The following is a 23,064-nucleotide window of genomic DNA, read 5'->3' on the forward strand; positions in this document are numbered from 1 at the left end:
CTCTTATACTGCTATAATGTTGGCTTCTTTTCCCTTCATGCTTTGCGATTTTAGCTGTTTGCCAAATGGCCGCACACCATGCCACAGGTACCTGAAAATTGTCAAATAACAATCTTCATGAAGAAGGTTGAATTTCACCAAGATAGTTTCCCTAAATGGGTAGGTGAACTGAATCATCTCAACCTTGGCTGTAATCTTGTTTTTAATACAAGCTTTACTTAACTTAAGCTCAATGAATATTTGGCTTGAAAGATTGAATAAATTTTGTATGTTATTTTATTTTAGTAGAAGCCAAATGAACTATGAAATTGTTAAATACTAAACAAGAACTTGCAGACATAATCGTTTTAAATTCCTACTACTGCTTGCAATTTGATTTTTGGAAATTGCATCTGCCAAACCCATGACCTCAACAACTGACAAAAGATGAAGATAGCAGAAGCATGGGGTCATTACAAGCTGCAAGTTTTTCTCTAAACTACACATCATTTTACTTTTCAAAAACTTCAATCATGAGATGTGCATCCGTGGCTGCGCCAGCATTTATTGCCCATACTTAGTTGTCCATTAGAAGGTGGTGCTGAGCTTCCTCCTTGAAATCCTGTAGTAGATTTGGTGTAGGTGTCCCCTAATGCTCTTTGTTCGGAAGATCAAGGATTTTGACACTGAGGAAGCAGCAGTATATTTCCTGAGTATGAATATGTTAGGTGGTTGATTGACATAACTGTGAGGTAGCTCTCCAAATTTTGCACTTGTGCCCAAGATCTTGGTCAGAAGAACCTTGCAGGGTTGACGGGGCTGGTGCCCACTCAATGCAGATGGTCTGTCCTGTGGTCACTCCTTTTTTTTTTTGAAACTGTTCAACAGTTTAGTACAACTGAATGGCTTGCCATTTCAGATGGCAGTTGAGTTAACCACAGTTGCGGCTGTGGGTTTGAATTCACATACAGGCCACAGGAGGTGAGGATAACAGATTTTCCTTCCTTAAAGGATATTAGAGATTTTTATTTCTTTGTCAATGGTTTCATGGTCATTGGACTTTTTGATTCCAGACTTTATGGCATTCAAATTCTATCTTTTGCCAGGTTACCCAGGACATGCCCTTGGTAACGGGATTACTAGTTGAGCTATAAACACCATTCTTCCATTGCTTCCCCTAAATTGGAACTCTATCATCATTTCTTCATTGTCACTTGATCAAAATCCTGGACCTCCCTTACTAACAGCACTTTGGGTGTCCCAACATCCCAAGGACTGTAAATGTTCAGAGGCAACTCACTGTTGCCACCTCAAGGGCAATTAGAGATGTGCAATAAATGCCCCAGGAACAAGTAGAAAAAAAAATCTAAGATAATGACGACATATGCAATAGAATCATCGAGATGTACAGCATGGAAACAGACCCTTCGGTCCAACCCGTCCATACCGACCAGATATCCCAACCCAATCTAGTCCCACCTGGCCCATATCCCTCCAGTCAAGAGTGAACGAGTGAATAGAAAGAAAATCAAGCTTAGTTGTGCACAGCTGCCATACTGTAAAACTGGATTCAATTAGAAATAACAAACTCTGAAACACAAATACTCACTGATATATCCCACTGCAAGCAGAAATATAACACTTATCCTTACACAATTGCTTTGAAGGAAACTAGCCTGTCTTTATATCAAAGTTCAAATCACCAACTGGATCTCTGTCGTGTTGCTGTTTATATTCATGAATAAATACAACATTCTGATAACAAATAATTTATAAAGTCTTGACCTGAAGAGCAAGACTCACATTTCTAAATATTATATTTAATCCTCACATATGACAGCTGCTACAAATTGGCTTTCACCATTCTGTTGCACAATAGAAAGTGTGAACCACAAGAATGAATGACAATTACTGTTTCTAAGAGTATTACTTTTAGTCAACTGAAAGAAAAGGCCAGTGTAAAGAAGATAGTGCTGGAACAGAACACCGGTTTATTCTCTACCCAAACCATGTTACACATTATCTCTAAATGCCTAACATTGTGTTAAATATAAAAAGTATTCTAGCACTCAAATAGAGGTTAGTTCCTTGTTCAATCTTCCCACCTAACAACCTGAGATTAATGTTCTGTGTCACTAAACAAAGAGGCAATCATACCCTATGGTTTGCTTTAAATATGGACCTGTACGGGGGCATTGTTCTTTATCATGTAGTCTTCTGGTGGCAAGGGATGTTTTGTGAGCTCTCGAGACAAAAATCCTACTGGGGATCATGGATGACCTGACCCTAATGGTTAAGCTGGATTTCCTCAGCAGGCTCAGTTGAAAATCAGGAACATGAGTTCCTCCCTAACTTGGTGATAGTGAAAGTAATTGTATTTCTTCTGTTTTTAACCAACTAAACTGAGCCATCTCAACTTAGCAGACCCAGAATGTTTAAAACTGGAAGACTTGCTGAATGCCCAGCTCCTGGCCTCCCATTCACTTTCCCTGCTTATGAAACGGAATCATTGCATTACAAAATCATGTGATTCGTCTCAACGGAAAGCAGCTTTAATAACTGATAATGGAAAATTAATTCTGGCATTGAACTTGTATCTAATCATGTAATCACTTAATTCATCAGTTTGGCTTTCAAGGGCATCTAGAAGTTAACTCTATTTTTAAATCAACCTTGAAGTATATCTCTAACTTGTACAATAAAATTTGTTTCTTCCATTCTGTTGCAGACCAGAAGTCATTCTTAATCCACAACTTTCTCCTTGTGGAGATTAAAATGATAACACATCTGACAGAATATTAAGATAGAAGTCAGTTGTTTATTCCCTTGAACCTGTTTTGCTGTTTGATTGCATCACCACTTTATTTGCTCCAGACACCTTGCTTAACAAAAAATGCTAAGAATGTCAATTGGAATGTTAGAGTTAAATATTATCTCACACCACCTCCGTCTCTACAAGTTTTTCAGAGAGAAATAATGAGCGCCAATAGTCTCTGTGACCATCACCTCTGAAAGATTTAATGTGATCTAAATTTTGTATACCCTTGCTCTGAATTCTACAGTAGAAAAGTAGTCTATTTCCACTTGTCCAGTTAAATCTTTTAACCATCTTAAACATGCAATCAGATCATCCCTTAATCTTCTATGTTTAGAGGAATTTAGGTAGGGTCTGTTGAACTAGTCCTTGTAATTTCACCCTTTAAAGCCCTGGATAATTTTCAAGTGAGTCTGTACTGTCTCCGAAAGCTTCCTGAGATGTAATAATTTGATTCCAATTCTATGATTTTATTTTGATGAATGGTTTGTAATATGCAACTTTGTCAAAATCTCTTCTGAAATCCACGTATGCAATATCTAAAACATTCCCTTTCCTGGACATTAGTCACTCCTCCCAGAAGTTAAGCAAGTGCATTTCTGATGGCGGTTTGTCTTTAATTTCATATTTGTCCAAAAGATCAGTCAATGTCCATAATAATTACAGAACATAACATCTGCTCATCCTGTTCCCTCCCCCTCCTCCATCTCAGTTTTACCCTCCAAACAGACTGTGGTTTGCCAGTTCCTGGATTAACTCACCTGTCCCGCTTAAATAATGGAATTGCATTGAGAAATTGTCAATAAGTATATATTTTTGATAATCTGAGGTACCAACTGTACTTAAACTGTAAGCATCATTTGATTTTCTGCCTTTCCTTATGCTCTCAGTTAACTTTAGAATGGTTTGACCACGCATTACTGTCTGCTGCCATTGCATCTCACAATGTTTTAGAGTCTTTTCGTCTCTCAACAGCTTCTTATACTGGGCCGATATAGGAAAACCAGCAAAAATTGAAAAGGCGGGGATGAATGGAGTTGGCAGAAGGATACTAGTCAGCGTTGGAATTGAGAAGCCAACTGGGATTGCATTGGGTAAGCCTATGTGTTACTTAGACACTTTGTTGTGCATGTAACCAGATTAGATTGTTTTGGATCAATTAATGTCTAGTGAGGCAAGTTGCTTAAATTATGTCACTTAAAGATCCCAAGGGAAGAGTGACCATAACATGATAGAATTTAGTGTTCAGATTGAAAATGAGAAACTTGAGTGGGAAACAACTATTCTAAACTTTAATAAGAGTTGGCAGCAGTAGATTGGGAAAGTGGTTTGCTGGTAAGACCGTTGAAGAACAACAGTGGATGATTAAGAAAATGATTAAGGATTAACAGCAAAAATGTATCCCAGTGAGAACATGGTTCCAGGAAGGGGCTAAACCAGCTGTTAGTAGCCAAGGCAGTTAAGAAAATCATCAAATTTAAAGAAAACAACATACAATATGTCAAAGACTAATGCAAACCAGAGGATTAGGAAAGCTTTAAAAGGTTTTAGAGGGGAAGACTGTTTTCAGGTAAAGGGACACCTGGCAAGTAGGAGGTTTTTAAGTGAGGTAACAGGGTCACCATGTTCCTGTTAGTGTGAATGGTAAGGCTAGCAGGAATAGGGAAAACTGGATGATTAGAGATATTGAGGCTCTGGTCAAGAGAAAAGGGAGGCGTGTGTTAGTTGTAGGCAACTGGGATCAAGTGAATCTCTTGAGGAATATAGGTGATGTGGGAGTGCACTTCAGAGGGAATTCTGGAGAGCAAAAAGGAGACTTGAGATAGCTATAGCAGAGAGGGTAAAGGAGAATCTTAAAAAGATTCTACAACTATATTAAGGGTAGAAGAGTAACTAGGGAGAGAAGGTCCCATAATGGTTAATGAGGCTGTCTGTGTGGAACGACAGAAGATTGGTGAGATCTTAAACAAACATTTTGCATCTGTATTTACCGTGGAAAAAGATGTGAAAGCTAAGGAACTCTGGGAAATAAATAGTGATGTCTTGAAAAAAATCCACATTATAGAAGAGGTGGTGGAGGTCTTAAACCACGTAAAAGTAGATAAATCTTTGGGTAAAAAAATGAGGTCTGCAGATGCTGGAGATCAGAGCTGAAAATGTGTTGCTGGTTAAAGCACAGCAGGTTAGGCAGCATCCGAGGAACAGGAAATTCGACGTTTCGGGCATAAGGACGTTCCTGATGAAGGGCTTATGCCCGAAACGTCGAATTTCCTGTTCCTCGGATGCTGCCTAACCTGCTGCGCTTTAACCAGCAACACATTTTCAAAAGTAGATAAATCCCCAGGACCTGATCATGTGTATCCCAGGACATTGTTGGAAGATAGAGAAGAAATCGTGGGGCCCCTAGATGTTTATCAACATCTAGGGATAATATGCCAGAAGGACTTGGAAAGTGGTTAATGTGGTGCCATTATTTAATAAAGGCTGCAAGGAAAAGCTAGGGAACTACAGATTGGTGAGCCTAACATCAGTGATGGGTTAGTTGTTGGAGGGAATTCTGAGAGACAGGATCTACGTGCATTTGGAAAGGCAAGGACTGATCAGGAGTAATCAGCATGGCTTTGTGCTTGGTAAATTGTGTCTCTCAGATCTGATTGAAATGATCAAGAAAATAGATGATGGCAGAGCGATAGATGTGCTTGTATGGACTTTGGCAAGGCCTTCGACAAGATTACACATGATAGACAAGTTAGTAAAGTTAGATCATGTGATCCAGCGAGAGCTAGCCAATTGAATGCAAAATTGGCTTAACAGTAGGAGACAGGGTGGAATGGAGCACTGGTCAGACTGGAGACCTATGACCATCTGTACGCTGCAAGGATCAGTGCTGGGTCCATTGTTGTTAGTTATTTATATAAATGATTTGGGTGAGAATATAGGAGGCATGGTTAGTAAGTTAGTTGATGATAGAAAAAAATGGTGGTACAGTGACAGTGAAGAAGGTTATCTAAGAGTACAATGGGATCTTGATCAACTGGCCCTTGGGCTGAGGAATGGCAGATGGGAGTTTAATTTAGATAAATGCAAAGTGTTGCATTTTGGTAAGACAAACTAGGGCTGGACTTACACAGATAACTTTAGAGCCCTGGGGAGTGTTGTCGAACAGAGATACCTAGGAGTGCAGGTACATAGTTCCTTGAAAGTGGCATTACAAGTAGATAGGATGGTGAAGAAAATGTTTGGAACGCTTGCCTTCATCGGTCGGGACATTGAGTACAGGATTGGGATGTCATGTTATGGCTGTACCAGACATTTGTAAGCCCGTGTTTGGGGTACTGCACACAATCCTGGTTGCCCTGCCACTGGAAGGATGTTATTAAACCTGAAAGGGTGTAAAAAAAAAAGATTGATAATGATGTTATTGAGACTGGAAGGTTTGAGCTATAAGGTGAGATTGGATAGGCTGGGACTTCTTTCTCTTGAGTGTAGGAGGCTGATAGAGGTTTCTAAAATTTTCAGGGGCATAGATAAGGTGAATAACCAAGGTCGTCTCCCAATGGTAGGTTAGTCCAAATCTAGAGGATTTGGGTTGAGGTGGGAATATTTTAAAAGGGACGTGAGGGGCAACTTTTTCACAGAGACGGTGGTACATATATAGAATGAGCTGCTAGAGGAAGTGGTAGAAGTGAGTACAATTACATCATTTAAAAGGCATTTGGACAGGTACAGGAATAAGAAGGGTTTACAGGAACATAGGCAAATGGGACAAAGTTTAGTTTAGGAAACCTGGTCGATATGGATGGACTGAAGGGTCTGTTTTTGTGCTGAATGACTCCAGGAAATATGATCAAAAAAGTAATAGAGGGAAAAAATAAACACTGAGGGCAAACCAGCAAACAATATAAAAACAGGCAGTAAGAGCTTCTTTATGTATACAGAAAAGGAAGAGAGAGGCCGAAATGATGAATAATAGGAAACCAGGAAGTGGTAGAGAAATTTTGAAATACTTTGTATCGGTCTTCACACTAGAAGACATTAATAACATTCCAAAAATACAAAACAATCCGTTTTCTAAATTGGGCAAGGAAATAAATACAATGATTATCACTAGAGAAAATACTAGGGTAAGTAATGGGATTAAAGGCCGTTATGTCCCCTGGTTTTGATGTGATATAGCCTGATATTTTAAAGGAAGTAGCCACAGACAAAAGTGAATGAACTGTAGACCCTTAGATTCTGACATTCCCAGAGAGTTGTGAAACTGACAATGTCATACACTTATTCAAAGAAAGAAGACAAAAAAAGGTAGATTGGGAAAATCCTTGGCTCCATTTATAAAGGATGTAAAATCAGAGCATTTACAAAGACAGAATATGATCAAGCAGAGTCAATGTGGCTTCATGTGAGAGAAATCATATCTGAGAAACTTAGTGTTCTTAGAGGAAGGAAGGAGCAGGCAAGATAATGTATATGTAATTTTTTTTAAAGAAAAGATGATCAATAAAATATTGCACATAAGGCTACATCTGAACTAAGGGCAGGAGTAGGAATTCAGCCTGCAAATTGTTCCACCATTTGATATGATCTTGGCTGATCTTATCTTTGAAGAAGGGCTTATGCCCGAAACGTCGAATCTCCTGTTCCTTGGATGCTGCCTGACCTGCTGTGATTTTCCAGCAACACATTTTCAGCTCTGATCTTATCTCTGCATCACTTCCACCTTCCTGTCTATTTTTCATAACCCTGCAACCTATTACTTATTAAAAATCAGTTTATATGCTCCTTAAATTTACTCACCTGTCCAGTATCCACCACATTCTGGGGTGATTAGATTAGATTCCCTTCAGTGTGGAAACAAGTCCTTCCCCTCTGACTAATGCACCTAACACTATGGGCAATTTAGCACGGCCAGCTCACCTGACCTGTATATCTTTGGATTGTGGGAGGAAACCTGACCACCTGGAGGAATGGCAAATTCTGCACAGACAGTCGCGTGGAATCGAACCTGGGACCCTGGTGCTGTGAGGCAGCAGTGGTAACCACTGAGCCACCATGCTGCCCTAGTGTAGTGAATTCCACAGATTCATGACTCTTTGAGAGAGGTAATTTCTCTTCCATCTGTTTTAAATGTGCTGCCCCTTATCCTAAAACTATGTGACTTCTCAATCTAGATAGACCCGCAATAATTTAAGTCAGCTTAAGATGAGAGACAATGCTGTTGGTGTAGTGTATTAGCATAGAGGGATAGTTAACTAATAGTTGGGATTAAGGGCACGTTTTTGGGGTGGCAACATTTCACTATTGGAATGCTGCAGGGATCAGTGGTGGGGCCACAATTATTTACAATCCATATTAAAGTCTTATTTGATGGACGTGAATGTACTATAATCAAGTTTGTGAATAACACAAAACAGACCGGAAGGCAAGTAATGAGAATGATGTGAGTTCTAGACTGGTGAGTGAGTAGGTTACAAACTTAGCAGATGGACTGTAATTTGGGAAATGAGGTTATGCACTTTGCAGTAAGAATAGAGGAGGTGAATATTATTTACTTAAGAAATGCTGCAGAAAGTTGCTTTGAGAGTCCTTATCCATGAATCATGAAAAGCTAATATCTACGTGCAGTGGGAAATAGGGAAAGCAAAGGGAATGAAATATAAAAATGGAGAGGTCTTATTAAAACTTTACAAGTCACTCATCATACGCAGTAGGAATACTGTTAACAGTTTTGGTCCCCTTATTAAAGGAAAGATGTACTGACATTTGAAGTGGATTCCTTGGGTTGATACCAGAATAGAGATTTTCTTGTGAGACAAGGTTAAGTTAGGTTGTGCTTGTACTTATTGGAGTTTAAAAGAATAAGAGAAGAAACTATTAAAACGTAAGATTCTTAGGGGCTTGACAGGGTGGATGCAGAGAGGTTGTTTCCCCTCATGGGAGAGTATAGGACCAGACGGAATAATCTCCGAATAAGGGCTTGTCCATTTAAGACAAAGAGAAGGAATTTCATCTGAGAATAGTGAATCTGTAGAATTCTTTGCCACAAGAGGGTTGTTGAGCCTGGGCCTTAAGTACATTCAAGGCCAAGATTGACAGATTTGTAATCAGTAAGGTATGGGTGATATGGGAATGAGTTAAGGATTACCAGATCTGCAGTGATCTTATTGAATGGCAGAGCCAACTAAATGTGCTGATGACCCACTTCTGCTCTTTGGTTTTATGGTCAACCTTCATGATTTCTGTATTTCAAAGCACTTTACCACCATTGAAGTCACAATTGGAAACTTGGAAATGCGGCAGCTAATTTGTACATAGCAAGCTGCCAAAAATAGCAACGTGATGATGGTCAGATAATCTGCCTTGGTGATGTTGATTGAGGCACAGATGTTGGCCAAGGGAAAGGAGTGAACTACCTTGTGCCATTGGATATGTTCTACTCTCCTGAGAGAGCAGTAACTCTGAATTCACATGTCACCCAAAAGACTATTTCTAACAACACCATCCTTCCTCAGTAGAATATCGTCTAAGATAGGTGCCCAAGTCTTTAGAATGGGACTTGAACTGATAATCTTCTGATTCAGAGGTGAGAATGCTACCCGCTGAAGTGCGCTGATGTTTGCCCTCTTTCTGAAGAATTCGATTGGGAATGCTGACTAGGAGAAATTTTAGAATCAAAGTCTGTTGTTGTCCAATTAAAGATTTTAGTTTGATTATTTATGCTATCCTGAATTTCTAACCACACCGTTCTCACTCCTTCCCTATTTTAAGCTCTATTCTGAACAATGTTCCCTCTAAACCACAGGCTATGTAGCTGCTGGGAACCTATATGCATGTCGATCAATGAGCCAATGTATTGTTTCACTTCCAACAGTGCGCACAAGGACCTCCGAGCTCCACACAGCAGCAAGTTACACAGAATGTTGACATTGAGCCACTTCTTAGTTTGCTTACCTCTCTCCTGATTTGATGTCCTTCTCGCTTTCCCTTAATCCTTCCTCCTTAGAAATCCTTCAACTCTTATTTGTGGTCACTCTCTGAAACTCCTATCTGTGTTCATGTTCTCAAACATTTTGTGTAGTTTTCTATTTCTGTGATTTCTATCACAGTTGAAATGATCACTGATCAATTTCTTGCTCCCTTGTCACACTTGGCACCATTTCCTTCTGCATCAGCCTGAAATGCCCTGTCACCTTTCACTGAAGTTTAAAACCCCTTTGACCTTCCATTTGCTATAACGTGCTCAGCCTTTGGTCTGCTCTCCAGTCCCTTTTATTCTCTGCTGCCATGGACACATATGGGGAGCTTGAAATTCTTTAAAGTTTGCCTAAACTCTGAAGAGCTTGTGTCCTGAAAAGTTTGAAATGTAGATTTCATACATGTTTTAAAATGTAGATTTCATACATGTTTTAACTACACGCTTAAAGTGTGAATGGTAAAATAAAATCCAGAAATCATGGAAACCTCGAACCAGAAAGTAATGATAGGATAAGGTACCAATGTGATCCTTCCCAAAACACATAGTCAGTCTGTATTTTCAATGTCTGAGCTCATTTGGAATTGGTTTCTGCAAGGAGACAGCCTTTTTAAGGAGCATTGTAGAAATAAATGGAAACAAGCCTTTTGTAATCCTTCAAGTATCAACAAAGTTAAAAGTTTCTATGCATCATTTTCAGACTATATAAAGAAACGCCTTTACTGGGTGGACTCTGATCTCCACGAGCTTTACTACACTGATCTGGATGGACTGTATCACAGAAGTGTCTTTCACTCTCCAAAATACTTGGCAAATCCATTCGGGCTGGCAGTGTTTGAGGTAAGTATCGCCATTTTTAGAATCTCAGGTTCTTTCACTTGCAATTAATAATCAAAATAGCGCAGGAATAATTTAATGTTGAACTATTTTGATTGATTTCTTTGGACTTATTTTAGCATGTCTTTTTTTTAATGTTTCTTGCAGTTTGTTTTGACCATCTTGGGCAGAAGGGTTGGAACTTTACAGTAGTTCTTTCCCATCTTTTTGTCATTCCCAGAGTCTAACATTGCCAGATGAGGTTAGGGAAGATAGTAACCAAATTTGTTTTCATTAGAGAGAAGATTGACAGGTGACTTAATTGAGACATATAAGATAATCAGAGGGCTAGATAGGGTGGATAGTGAGAGCCTTTTCCTGGGGATGGTGATGGCAAACACAAGGGGACATAGCTTTAAATTGAGGGGTGATAGATATATGACAGATGTCAGAGGTAGTCCTTTACTTGGAGAGTAGTAGGGGCATGGAATGCACTACCTGCAACAGTAGTAGATTCACCAACTTTCAGGTAATTTAAATGGTCATTCGATAAACATATGGATGAAAATTGAAGAGTGTAGGTGAGATGGGCTTTCAGACTAGTTTCACAGGTCGGCACAACATCGAGGGCTGAAGGGCCTGTATTATATTGTGCTGTTCTATGTTACACAGTTTAGTGCACTGAGTAAACACTCAGTGAGTCTGATGTTACAAAGATACGGAAAGAACATAGGAACAGGAGTGAGCCTGTTCGGCCATTCATTTGGGTTACAGCTGCATTTTTGGGTGCAACTGGAGCTCAGCAAAATTATCCCATAATTGAAATAATTGCTTGAAAGGAGAATTGAAAAGTGTGGGATATGAATGGAACCTTGTAAAGAGTCCTTGTAATGTCTTAGTCACCCCTGTGTCCAATGATCATTCTCTTTCAGTTGCATGGATCTTTTTGCAAATTATGTAGATATTTACATTTTCTGTTGAGAGTGTTAAGTTGAAACGTTGCTCTGAAACTGAGAAAGGGCTTGTAATATCCTCAATCACGTGTGGAGGGGTGTTTTAACTGAAAAGTATGTGAAGCTTCAATTTTATTTATTCTTGTAGTACATTAATCTAAATGAGTCACATGAAGTTCCTAGTTTAGCTTGAATTCTGCGTTCATCTAACATGATGAAACATTTGTCTCCAGGATCGTGCCTATTGGTCAGATGTGGATGGTAAGGCCGTGTACAGCATTAACCGGTTTGGAGGAGCGAATCTGACGATTCTGACCCCAAATCTCACCGAACCACGAGGCCTTGTCGTGTTTCACCGGCTGATGCAGCCAATTGGTATGGGAGCGTGTCTTAACTGAACAACTTGTAGGATTCTCTCTCCCAAGTATGGATTACCAATGTCACTCAAAAGCTTTTGCCTTTTCTTTTGAAATATTGCTCCTTGAAATAATGTACAAAGCCAGCTGTAGAATCATACAGCATGGAAACCGACCCTTCAGATCAGCCTGTTCATATTGACCATAATCCCAAAATAGTCTCGTCTCACCTGCCTGCACTTGGCCGATATTCCTCCAAACATTTCTAATTCAGGTACTTAGCCTAATTTCCTTTAAATGTTGTAACTCTACCCACCTCCACCACTTCCTCTGGAAGTTCATTCCACACAGACATAGAGATATACAGCATGGAACCAGATCCTTTGGTCTAACCTATCCATGCCGTCCAGATATTCTAAATAAACGTAGTCCCATTTGCCAGCATTTGGCCCATATTCCTACACCACTCTGTTTTAAAAATAAAAAGACCTTCATGCCTTTTTAAAATCTTTCTCTTCTCACCTTTTTTTTAAAAAAAAGAGCCTTGGGGAAGTCCCCTAACCGAGGGAAAAGACACCAGCTATTCACCTTATCTATACTTCTCATGATTTTATAAATGTCTGTAAGGTCACCTCTCAACTTCCTATGCTCCAGTGAAAAACGTTCCAGCCTATCCAGTCTCTCTTGGTAACTCAAAACCTCCAATCCCAGCAACATCCTGGTAAATCTCCTCCAAACTCCCTCCAACTTAACATCCTTCCTATAACAGAGAGACCAGAACTGAACACAGCACTCCAGAGAGGCCTCATCGATGTCCTGTACAACCTTAACATTTCCTCTACTCAGAGCAGTGAAGGCAAGTGTGCCAATGCCTTTTTAACTGCCTGTCTATGTGGTGCAACCTTCAAAGGGTTGTGTACGTGAACCCCTAGCTCTCTCTGTTGTACAACACTACCCAAGGCCTTACTTTTAATTATATGAGTCTTACCTTTGTTTGTTTTACCAAAATGCAATACCTCATATTTATCCAAATTCCACTCCATCTGCCACTCTTCAACCTATAGACCCAATTGATCCAGGTCTCTTTGTGACCTTACGTAACCACCTTCAGTGTCCATTATACCACCAATCTTGGTGTCACCTGCGAACTTACTAACCATGCTTTCTATATTTTCATCTAAATTTTAAAGTATAAATTTTAAAACCATCCTTTTAAGAGATTGTTATTGAGTGTTCTGCATTTGTTAAATTGATAAATTTGATGTAAAGCATACAAATCTCTATTTTAATCTGTTAGAACAAACATGGTCTTTATTAGCCATGAAGTATTTAAGTTTTTGAGATGGGGGCAGCATTCAGTTTGTCTTTACAATTACTTGCTTTACCTGCAGGCTAACGTATTGTGCTCTGTCTTAGCCTTGCTGTACTTGGTGTAGATTTCATTAGTATCAAAGGATTTGCGCGTAGTGCTGAATATTATTGGTAAAGATCCCTGCAACTAACGAATGATGAAGGGAAGGTCACTGAAGTATCAGAAGATGGTTAACTCTAGAACACTCACTTAATCTATCTAAATTCCTTTGCAGACTCTGCCAAGCTTTCAACTTGCTCTCCACCTATCCTTTGTAATTGTATCGTCGGGTCATTTGATTACCAACTAGGTTGATCCCTTAGTAACAAAGACCATGTCGAAGGTTTCTTTGGAGGGTTGAAGGCACACTTGATCAGACTGTTGCATTGCATCGTGATACTATGACTGTAACTGTTTTCAGTGCTAGATCTTAAATGTAGCCTTCAGACCAAAACTGAGCAAGGTGGTGTGATGCTTCCACACTATTTATTATTTAATTGAAATGGCTGTTCATCTCTTCAAAGACCAGTTGCCCACTGGTGTGAGTACTGTCCAAATGGAAGACTTTAGCCTCAGTCACCACTATGTCAAAACTAAACTGACCACGTAGCCCACACTGACCTAAATATGTGGGTGACTGCAGTGTCATTGCCCTCTCTGCACCAGATTTGCACACCACTCTTCAATTCTGGAGAAGAGATTTGGTCTGTTATTGAATGTTGCCAAAACAAAACTAATATGAAACCATGTGGTCAGTCAAATATTTCTGGGATATTCTGGGATACATTGAACCCTTTTCACACCTAGGCAGTGAGCTCTGTCAAAAGACCTCCACTAACAAAGAGATCCAACACTGGGATCAGCCTTGCTAGCTTAATCCTCTACAGACCGTAAGGGGGTGCGTTCGCAAATAAGACCTTTGCAAGTATAAAGCAATAAACATCACAAAACTTTTGCACTGCAGTGAAACTTGTATGTGAGTCACACGTAACACTAGAGGAATTCTTCAGTAATGTCTGTGTCAGATTCAACAGGAGGACTATTGAACATATGTCCTTCATGAGCTTTCAGGCAAAACTTTTTGATTTTTAGTCATTCACACGATGTAGACATCACTGTGTTTAGTGCCCATCCTTCATTACCCAGAGATCAATTAAAGTCAGCTACGTTGTTGTAGCTCTGGAATCACATGGAAGCAGTAGCAAGGATTGCAGCTTCCTTCCCTAAAGGACATTAGTGAATTGGATGTTAATGAACAATTGTTAAGACTCTTAATTCCAGATTTTTATTGAATTTAGATTCCATAATCTGCCATGGTGAGATATGAGACCAGGTACCCAGAACATTATCTGGGTCTCTGGATTAATAATCTCACCCATTGCCTCCTGTAAAACTAACTACATTAGATTGGACATGGTTGAAAGTGTTTCCTCTGCCAGGTCCAGTTTTTTCCCTCTTCAGTGGCCAGTGTCTCGGGGAAGGACAAAGAAACTTCTAAAGACTGGCTTTAAAGATACTCTGCTTGAATCACAGCAGAAATTACATTAATGCTTTGGAGGGAGTTACCAATCTTTCAAAATGGCAACAATCTTTTCACTAAGCTGCATCCCACTTTGTGTCATGATGCGTTAATGACGAGGCAGAGTGGTGGTAGTGAGGCAAAGCGAATGAAGCAGGTCCTCCACTCTGAATCCCACGACCTCTTGGCCCCTGTACCCAAAGATTTGCAGGTCAAAAGCCAAGATGACCCATGGCAGAAACACTCAACCTTGAGTACCCTTTGTGACATCCCTTACCCTGGCAAAGGGAGGTAAAACATCATGTAGGGTTCAGGCTGTAGAAATATCTATCTGTTAACTCTCCTATAATAACTAAGCATCCCTACTTTGCTGTTCACTCCCTGTGCAGTCCATTGATGATTGGTGCTATGGTCTGCACAGTCTTCATTCAATCTCTGGTGCTGAGTACCCTGAAGACTGCTGATATTCCTGCCTCTTCATGGTCACTCACCCACTATCCTGAACTCATCCTTTGGGATGGCTATCTTTATGAACATAATGATATGGGAGACACTTAGGTTTCCTGATGGTGTGCAGCAACTCCAGTAGCGCCTCAGAAATCTGCAGCTTGCACTTAAGTAACAGGAAACGCTTCCAAAACTCGTGGTCCCTAAAATGAGAAAAGTATCCTGAACTTCCATGAGGAAGAGGAATGGAAAGCGAGTGATCTTGGCTGGTAATCTGTGATCTTAAAAGTTCGCCCTCTTTTAAAATCTCGTGCTTCATTTAATTATTAATTTTAGTTTGTGTCTCTGGATGCCTGGTGAAAGTGGGTACTGCAGATGTTGGAGATCAGAGTCAAGATTAGAGTGTTGCTGGAAAAGCACAGCAGGTCAGGCAGCTTCCGATGAGCGGGAAAATCAACATTTTGGGCAAAAGCCCTTCATCAGGAATGAGACTGGATGCCTGTCTGGGTCTCGCTGTCTCTTGCTGCTCCTCCTTGAATCGCTCCATGTTTTTCAAAAAGTACCAGAGCAGCACTCATTCCCAACTTCTGTATCCTCTCAAAAAGCACTCTGTAACTGAGCTCTGTGCTGCTCAGGGCAGAAGTATTACTTGGCTGTGTTTTATCAGATATAGTGTATAATATTTGGTATCCCCTCTCCCATTAAACACTCCAGAAATTCGGTGCAAACTTTTCCTACAAAGGGGGAGATGTGCAGTCTGAAACCAAAGTACAAAAAGCAATTGGCACATTAGGCAGCATCTTCCTAAAGACAGTTAGATTTTTCACTATCCTGTGTCAGTGCTAATATGCTGTTTGTGTTTAGCTATTAAACACAAAAATTACTCTGGTCCTAATGTGTGCACATTTTGTGTTTAATTTTTTTTGTGAAACAGTACAGAACTGGTGTGTTGAAGAACACGCTGCTTGTGAGTACCTATGTGTGCCTGCACCTTACACTGAGCAACACCACATGTGCCTGTGCCCAGATGGTATGATACCCAACAGGACTGGACATACATGTGAAAAAGGTAAGATAAATCACTGCCTAATCGAGAACAGATCAGTTTGGAGTAACAGACCACTGTAAATCATTTTCATTGTGTCTCTGGGTCTTGGGGTTTGGTAGCCCTCTGCTTCTTTGAGGTCTATTCGTTCGGGGTTCCTAAGAGAATGAATTATTTCTCTCTACGACACTACAACTGAGCCTAATTGAATCATAGAGCACAGAAGAGTTTCTTTGGCCTATCTAGTCTGTACCACCAAAAATATATTAAATGTACATTATTCCCACTTTGCTGCTGTCACCATATAGCTTCAAATGTTATGGCACTTTAAGTGCTCATCTAAATACTTTCTAAAGGTTGTGAGGTTTCCTACCTCAACTACCCACCCAGGCATTGTGTTCCAGACCCCCAGCACCCTCTGGTCGAAATAGTCTGTTCTCAAATCCCCTCTAATCCTCCTGCCTTCCACTTTAAAATTATGCCCCCTTGTTATTGACCTTTCAGATACAGGGAGCCACTGCTTTCTATTCAGCCTGTCCATGCCCCTCATAATCTCCGTCAGTCCCCCCTCAGCCTTCTCTGCTCTTAAGAAAAAACCCAAATTATTTCAGTCTGTGTTCAGAGCTATTGTCCTTACCTAATATCTGCACACTTTACTTCAAAGCCAGAATCACTGTGCCCTGAACAACAGTCAGAGATGGGAATCCCAAGTTGGCTTCTCATCGATCTTCCTGAGGCCACTTTGTATGGTCTACCTGAGATGCAGTAACTCGACACAGACTGGTATTTGGATCATAATGGTGTATATATTCTGTACCAGTCATGTAGGTGAGGGAACTAAATGTGATGTATCTAAGTTTGCTGATTAAAAAGCTAGGTGTGAAGATAAGGTGGATTTAACAAAACTGTAGAAGAATTTGGACACATAAGTAGGGGGTGGCACGGTGGCTCACAGTGCCAGGGTCCCAGGTTCGATTCCAGTCTTGGGAACTGTATGGAGTTTGCACATTCTCCCCGTGTCTGCGTGGGTTTCCTCTCTCAACCCAAAAATGTGCAGGTCGGGTGAATTGGCCATGCTAAATTGTCCATAGTGTTAGGTGTATTAGTCAGAGGGAAATGGGTCTGGGTGGGTTGCTCCTTGGAGGGTTGGTGTGGACTTGTTGGGCTGAAGTGCCTCTTTCCACACTGTAGGGGAATCTAATCTGATCCCTTGTAAACAGAGCAACAATGAGGTAGATCAAATGTTGGGAACGAAAAATAGACAATAATTTATTTCCCCCCAGGTTTGGAAGCTAAGAGTTCTGCTACATGAAAAGTTAAAATCCAGGTACAGCAACCATGTAACTGGTTTATTTCAATTGTATAGGGCCTTGAGGATTTTATCCTGTTTTGGTTTCCTTAGTCAAGGAAGGAAAAATGTGCTGTAGGAGTTCCACAAAAGTTCACAAGTTTGGTTTGATTTGATTTATTATTGTCACGTGTACTGAGATATAGTGAAAAGCATTGTTTTGTGTGCTAACCAGACAAATCATACCTTACAGAAGTACATCAGGGTAATAGAACAGAATGCAGAATTTAATGTCACAGTTATAGAGAAGCTGCGGAGAAAGATAACTGTATTATGAAAGGTCTGTCCACAAGTCTGATAACAAAGGGGAAGAAGCTGTTCTTCAATCTGTTGAATTGTGGGTGATGGTTTTTTCCTGTGGGGAGAGATTGTGTAAACTGGGCCTGCATTAAATGGAACCTGGAAGAATGAGCGGTGATCTCATTTGAAATACATGAATTTTTTTTGCATGTTTTCTGGCTGGTAGTTGAAGCCCAGGACACTCAAATTTAGGACAAGTGTTTGACTGTTTAGGACAAGACGAGAGATTCCTTCACTCAGTGCTGTGAAGCCTTGGGCTTCTCTCTCTCAGGGGGCCAAGCATGCTCAGTTGAATATAACCGAGGTAGGGGATAGCATTTTGTTTACTAAGGATATTAAGGAATTTGGTGATGGGGCAGGAAAGTGGAATTGAGGAAGATCAGCCATGATCTTGTTGAGTCATGAGGCAGACTTGAGGGACCAAATAGTCCCAATCCTCTTCCACTCCTTAATGTGTTTACAGCTTAGTTGTAGCGTTTTCATCAAAACATTACCTTCATCAATGATGTTTGGTCATATATTTCCAGAGACTGACCCCGCCGCCACCTCACCTGAACAGACTGACCCTGTCACCACCTCACCGGAGCAGGCTGACCCTGTCACCACCTCACCGGAGCAGGCTGACCCTGTCACCACCTCACCGGAACAGACTGACCCTGTCACCACCTCACCGGAGCAGGCTGACCCTGTCACCGCCTCGCCGGAACAGACTGACCCTGTCACCACCTCACCGGAGCAGGCTGACCTGAAGCAGCTTGATGCTGTATCTGTTGGAGTTATTGCTGTGATTGGCAAGTTTCTTTCTGTTGCAGGTTAAACATTTCTACTTCAAAAACCATGAGGTGCTGTGGGGAGAATTCTTCACATTTCAAGACCTAAATTCATATTGAGAACTAGTCTGCTTGTTGGACTAAAGATGGGGCAGGATTCAAAAGACACATTAAAAAGCATTGTTTTGTGTGCTAACTAGACAAATCCTATCTTATATAAGAACATCAGAGTAATAGAACAGAATGCAGAATATAGTGTTATAGCTGCAGAGAAAGATGAACTGTAATATGAGAGGTCTGTTCACAAGTCTGATAACAGTGGAGGAGAAGCTGTTCCTGAGTCTGTTTCGATGAGGTACGGCTGTAGACTTGAGGCTGACTATGACTCAATGCAATAACCAAGAATGCCAGCAGAGCAGGGAAAGAGCTAATCTTATGAAGGATGACGTGGGCCAGCTTGGTGATGGGATTAAAGCTCAGTGAAATAAGACACACAAGGTTAGCTTTATACTAAGCTTGACAGCTTAACGGGATCAACAATTAAACATATTTTCCTTTGAGGGAAAATCTATAACTAAGGGCCATAATTCCAAACTAAGGGGTTTAAAGTGAAAATGAAGATTTTTTCTCCCCCCTGAGTTGTTTGTCTGTGGAATTCTCTTTCCCAGAAAACAGACCAAGAGATTGACTGCATTTTAAGGCTACATTAGACAGATGCTTGATCTATTAAGGAGTCAAATATTGTGGGAAACAGGCAGGGAAGTGAAGTTACAGTCACATTCCATTAGAAATGGTCTTGTTGACTGACAGAAGTTTGAAGGGGCTGAATGGCCTTCACCTCCCATTTTATTGCCTCTGGCAGAATCAAAATATTTACAATGATATAGAAAATAAATCTACTGCTTGGAGTAGATTTCTGATTTTGAGGTACTTGTTTCTTTAATTGCATTAAAATGAAAAATATTAAGTGAGCTTATGACTTGTGCCACGACCCTGAATGTTATTTAGAACAAGGCTGTGCATCGTGTGCTGGCTGGGTGCAGAGGGAGCTAGAGATGGGAGTGCTCACTGGGTAGAAAGGCAATACCATTCTCAGCAAACCTTGCTGGTCTGTCAATTTGTGTACTCGTAATGACAGTGTGTGGCTGGGTTGCAGTGTGCGTATCACTTTCTGTGTAAGTTTTTAAATGTATTTTCCTTTTCCTTTCCTGCCTGCAGTCATCCTGCTGGGAATTGTGATGTGTTGTGCTGCCGTACACTGGCGAATGATTGTTGGGCAAGTCAAAACCTCACGCTTCTATTCTCCTGTTCATCTCCACACAGAGAATTCAATCATCTGTAATGCACAGAGAAAAGATACAGTTTCCCAACAGTAAGTTTTGCTACCATAATGTTAAGATTGCAGTCAGCTTACATTGCACATAGCAGTAACGGAACCTGAACCCATTACAAGAATGCAGGGACTGATGCAGCTGAGAAGGCTACGAGGCTGAAATTAGACATCTCACGATCCTACCATTACACAGTGAGGTATCCCAACTTTTACAGTGTCTCCCTGAACCCAGCCACCTGCCTGGGGAGTAACAGCAAGGACAGAGGCATTTTGCAGAACAAACTGGGTTTATTGGGTTAGAGCAGTTGCATTTCTTGGTTCCTTTGCAATTTTAGAATGCTCTGATGTCATAGAGATGTACAGCACGGTCCAACTCATCCATGCCGACCAGATATCCCAACCCAATCTAGTCCCACCTGCCAGCATTTGGCCCATATCCCTCCAAACCCTTCCTATTCATATACCCATCCAGATACCTTTTACATGTTGCAATTGTACCACCTTCGCCACTTCCTCTGGCAGCTCATTCCATACCCTCTGAGTGAAAATGTTGCCTCTTGGGTCTCTTTTATATCTTTCCCCTCTCACCCTAAACCTATGCCCTCTAGTTCTGGACTCTCTCACCTCAGGGAAGAGACTTTGTCTACTTACCCTATCCATGCCCCTCATGATTTTATAAACCTCTATAAGGTCACCCCTCAGCCTCTGACGCTCCAGGGAAAACAGCCCCAGCCTGTTCAGCCTCTCCCTATAGCTCAAATCCTCCAATCCTGGCAACATCCTCGTAAATCTTTTCTGAACTATTGTTGAAATGGAAGAAAAGCATTGATTTCCACACAAGGGCCTGGTTTAACATTTCATCCAATAGATGAAGCCTCCAATAGCAGAGCACTGCAGCATTCATTCTGTGCATGCATCTTAAGTGGGGCAAGAGTCTACCAGCTTCCAATTCCGATAAGAGTAATGCCCACAGTGAGTGAAACGTAGCACATTTTTATATCCTAATTTCATGTAGCTGGTGATTGAAAGCTGCTGAGAGGTATGGGGAATATCTGTTCTTTGGGGAATCTTCTGGGAAAGGAACTTTGAGTCAAGATACCAGTAGGAGAAAGTGAGGACTGCAGATGCTGGAGATCAGAGTGGAAAATGTGTTGCTGGAAAAGCGCAGCAGGCCAGGCAGCATCCAAGGAACAGGAGATTCGACGTTTCGGGCATAAGCCCTTCTTCAGGAATGAGGAGAGTGTGTCCAGCAGGCTAAGATAAAAGGTAGGGAGGAGGGACTTGGAGGAGGGGTGATGGAGATGTGGTAGGTGGAAGGAGGTCAAGGTGAGGGTGATAGGCCGGAGTGGGGATGGGGGTGGAGAGGTCAGGAAGAAGATTGCAGGTTAGGAAGGTGGTGCTGAGTTCGAGGGATTTGACTGAGACAAGGTGGGGGGAGGGGAAATGAGGAAACTGGAGAAATTTGAGTTCATCCCTTGTGGTTGGAGGGTTCCCAGGCGGAAGATGAGGCGCTCTTCCTCCAGCCATTGTGTTGCTATGGTCTGGCTATGGAGGAGTCCAAGGGCTGATTACTAGTATTCTCATTTTCCATCCAATTGGAAATATTATTTGAGGGTACCTGAGAATTGAGTGCTAATTTGATGCTGGGAACTAACAGTAACAAGTCTGCATTTACAGACAGCTGTGTTGGGATTTACTGGATTCATCCGTTTGGATGATCCTTTTCCTTCTAGCTGCTGAAATTCTGTGTGCCTTTGTTAAAGAGGCAATGTCAGCCTGAAAGTTTTATTAGAGAGACTGAAGATGTAAAACAAGACATGCCCCTTCTGTGAATTAGTGATCTTAATGCAATGCATGATAAATCAGATGGAAATAAAAACTGCTGAAAACCTTAAAGAAAAATGAGCCAGTGATGGAATATTAACTTGAGGCTGATTGACCTGCTTTGTGTAACATCTTTGATGTTAAGTGCCAGTAAAGTTTCCCCACTGCCCTTTGTCTCATCTTCCTTCTGTATCAAAGCAAAATTGTTGCAAAGGATTTCACTCTCGGAATTAATTCTCCTCATTGTGACCGAGGTCAGGAAAACCGATTGTGGCAGAAACAGTGAACTATTCCATTTCATGGTGAAAATCTCAGCGATGGGCCCAGGTGGTCAGACCTCCAGATTGTCAGGGATTAAACAGACGACTGAAGCCCCTCATGTATAGGAGTTGCCTGGAAAGGTTAAGGTTCTGATGGTAAAAAGTGAGGTCTGCAGATGCTGGAGATCAGAGCGGAAAATGTGTTGCTGGTTAGAGCGCAGCAGGTCAGGCAGCATCCAAGGAACAGGAAATTCGACGTTTCGGGCATAAGCCCTTCAGGTTCTGATGGGCAAGTCCCCTAATGCCAGGATCCTCTGTAAATGTCTCTGACTGGCATAATTCCATACTTACATAATGGCTATGTTAAAACCTGGTCCAGCAGTTGGTAACCTTCACAGTCAATACCCACCCTCGGCACTTTGCTGACCTGACCAAAGCAACACCTACCTACCCAAACTGACACAACTACCTCCCTACCAACTGTCCAGTCGACAACCTGACCATATCCCAACTCCTCACCCACCACCCAGTCCAGACCCTTATACTTGCCGTATAGTAGCTAATGCTAGAGGAGGAGGAGGAGGCATGTCCTGCTTACTCTGATTCCGACAGGGATGGCTGAGTTTGCTGCACCTCACATTTCTTTGATAGCATGGATTGGGAAAAATTGTGGAAGAAATGTGCAGCAGTTAGTCTTCATGTGTGATGACAATTGCAATCAAAGTTGTTGCTTCTTGGAAGGTTCAGCACCTTATTTTAGTGAAGTATGTAGCTGGATTGTGGTGCTGTGGATTTCATCCCACTGTCCTGTAGATGTCAGTATGTGCAATGGCTCCAATTCTTATCTCTCTGTCAATGATCCAGCCCCGCTCCAAAATTTGAGAATTGAGATTAAGGACGGTAATGCAGTATCAGCAAGTGCTACAACTCAATACAATATTTGGGTCAAAATCTTGGAGCACTCTCCCAAACAAC

General features: G+C 41.2%; 1 protein-coding gene across 1 annotated transcript in view; it reads left to right on the forward strand.

Annotated features, from left to right (window-relative positions):
- LOC132829062 (very low-density lipoprotein receptor-like) overlaps positions 1 to 23,064 on the forward strand; it is a 60,289-nt gene that overhangs the window by 32,194 nt on the left and 5,031 nt on the right. Inside the window, exons 7-12 of the mRNA XM_060846353.1 lie at positions 3,770 to 3,888; positions 10,468 to 10,607; positions 11,770 to 11,911; positions 16,144 to 16,278; positions 18,430 to 18,693; positions 19,891 to 20,044. Coding sequence (XP_060702336.1) covers positions 3,770 to 3,888; positions 10,468 to 10,607; positions 11,770 to 11,911; positions 16,144 to 16,278; positions 18,430 to 18,693; positions 19,891 to 20,044 — 954 coding nt within the window. The remainder of the gene's footprint in view (positions 1 to 3,769; positions 3,889 to 10,467; positions 10,608 to 11,769; positions 11,912 to 16,143; positions 16,279 to 18,429; positions 18,694 to 19,890; positions 20,045 to 23,064) is intronic.

The sequence above is a fragment of the Hemiscyllium ocellatum genome, chromosome 28 (genome assembly GCF_020745735.1).
Source record: "Hemiscyllium ocellatum isolate sHemOce1 chromosome 28, sHemOce1.pat.X.cur, whole genome shotgun sequence".
Lineage (NCBI taxonomy): Eukaryota > Metazoa > Chordata > Chondrichthyes > Orectolobiformes > Hemiscylliidae > Hemiscyllium > Hemiscyllium ocellatum.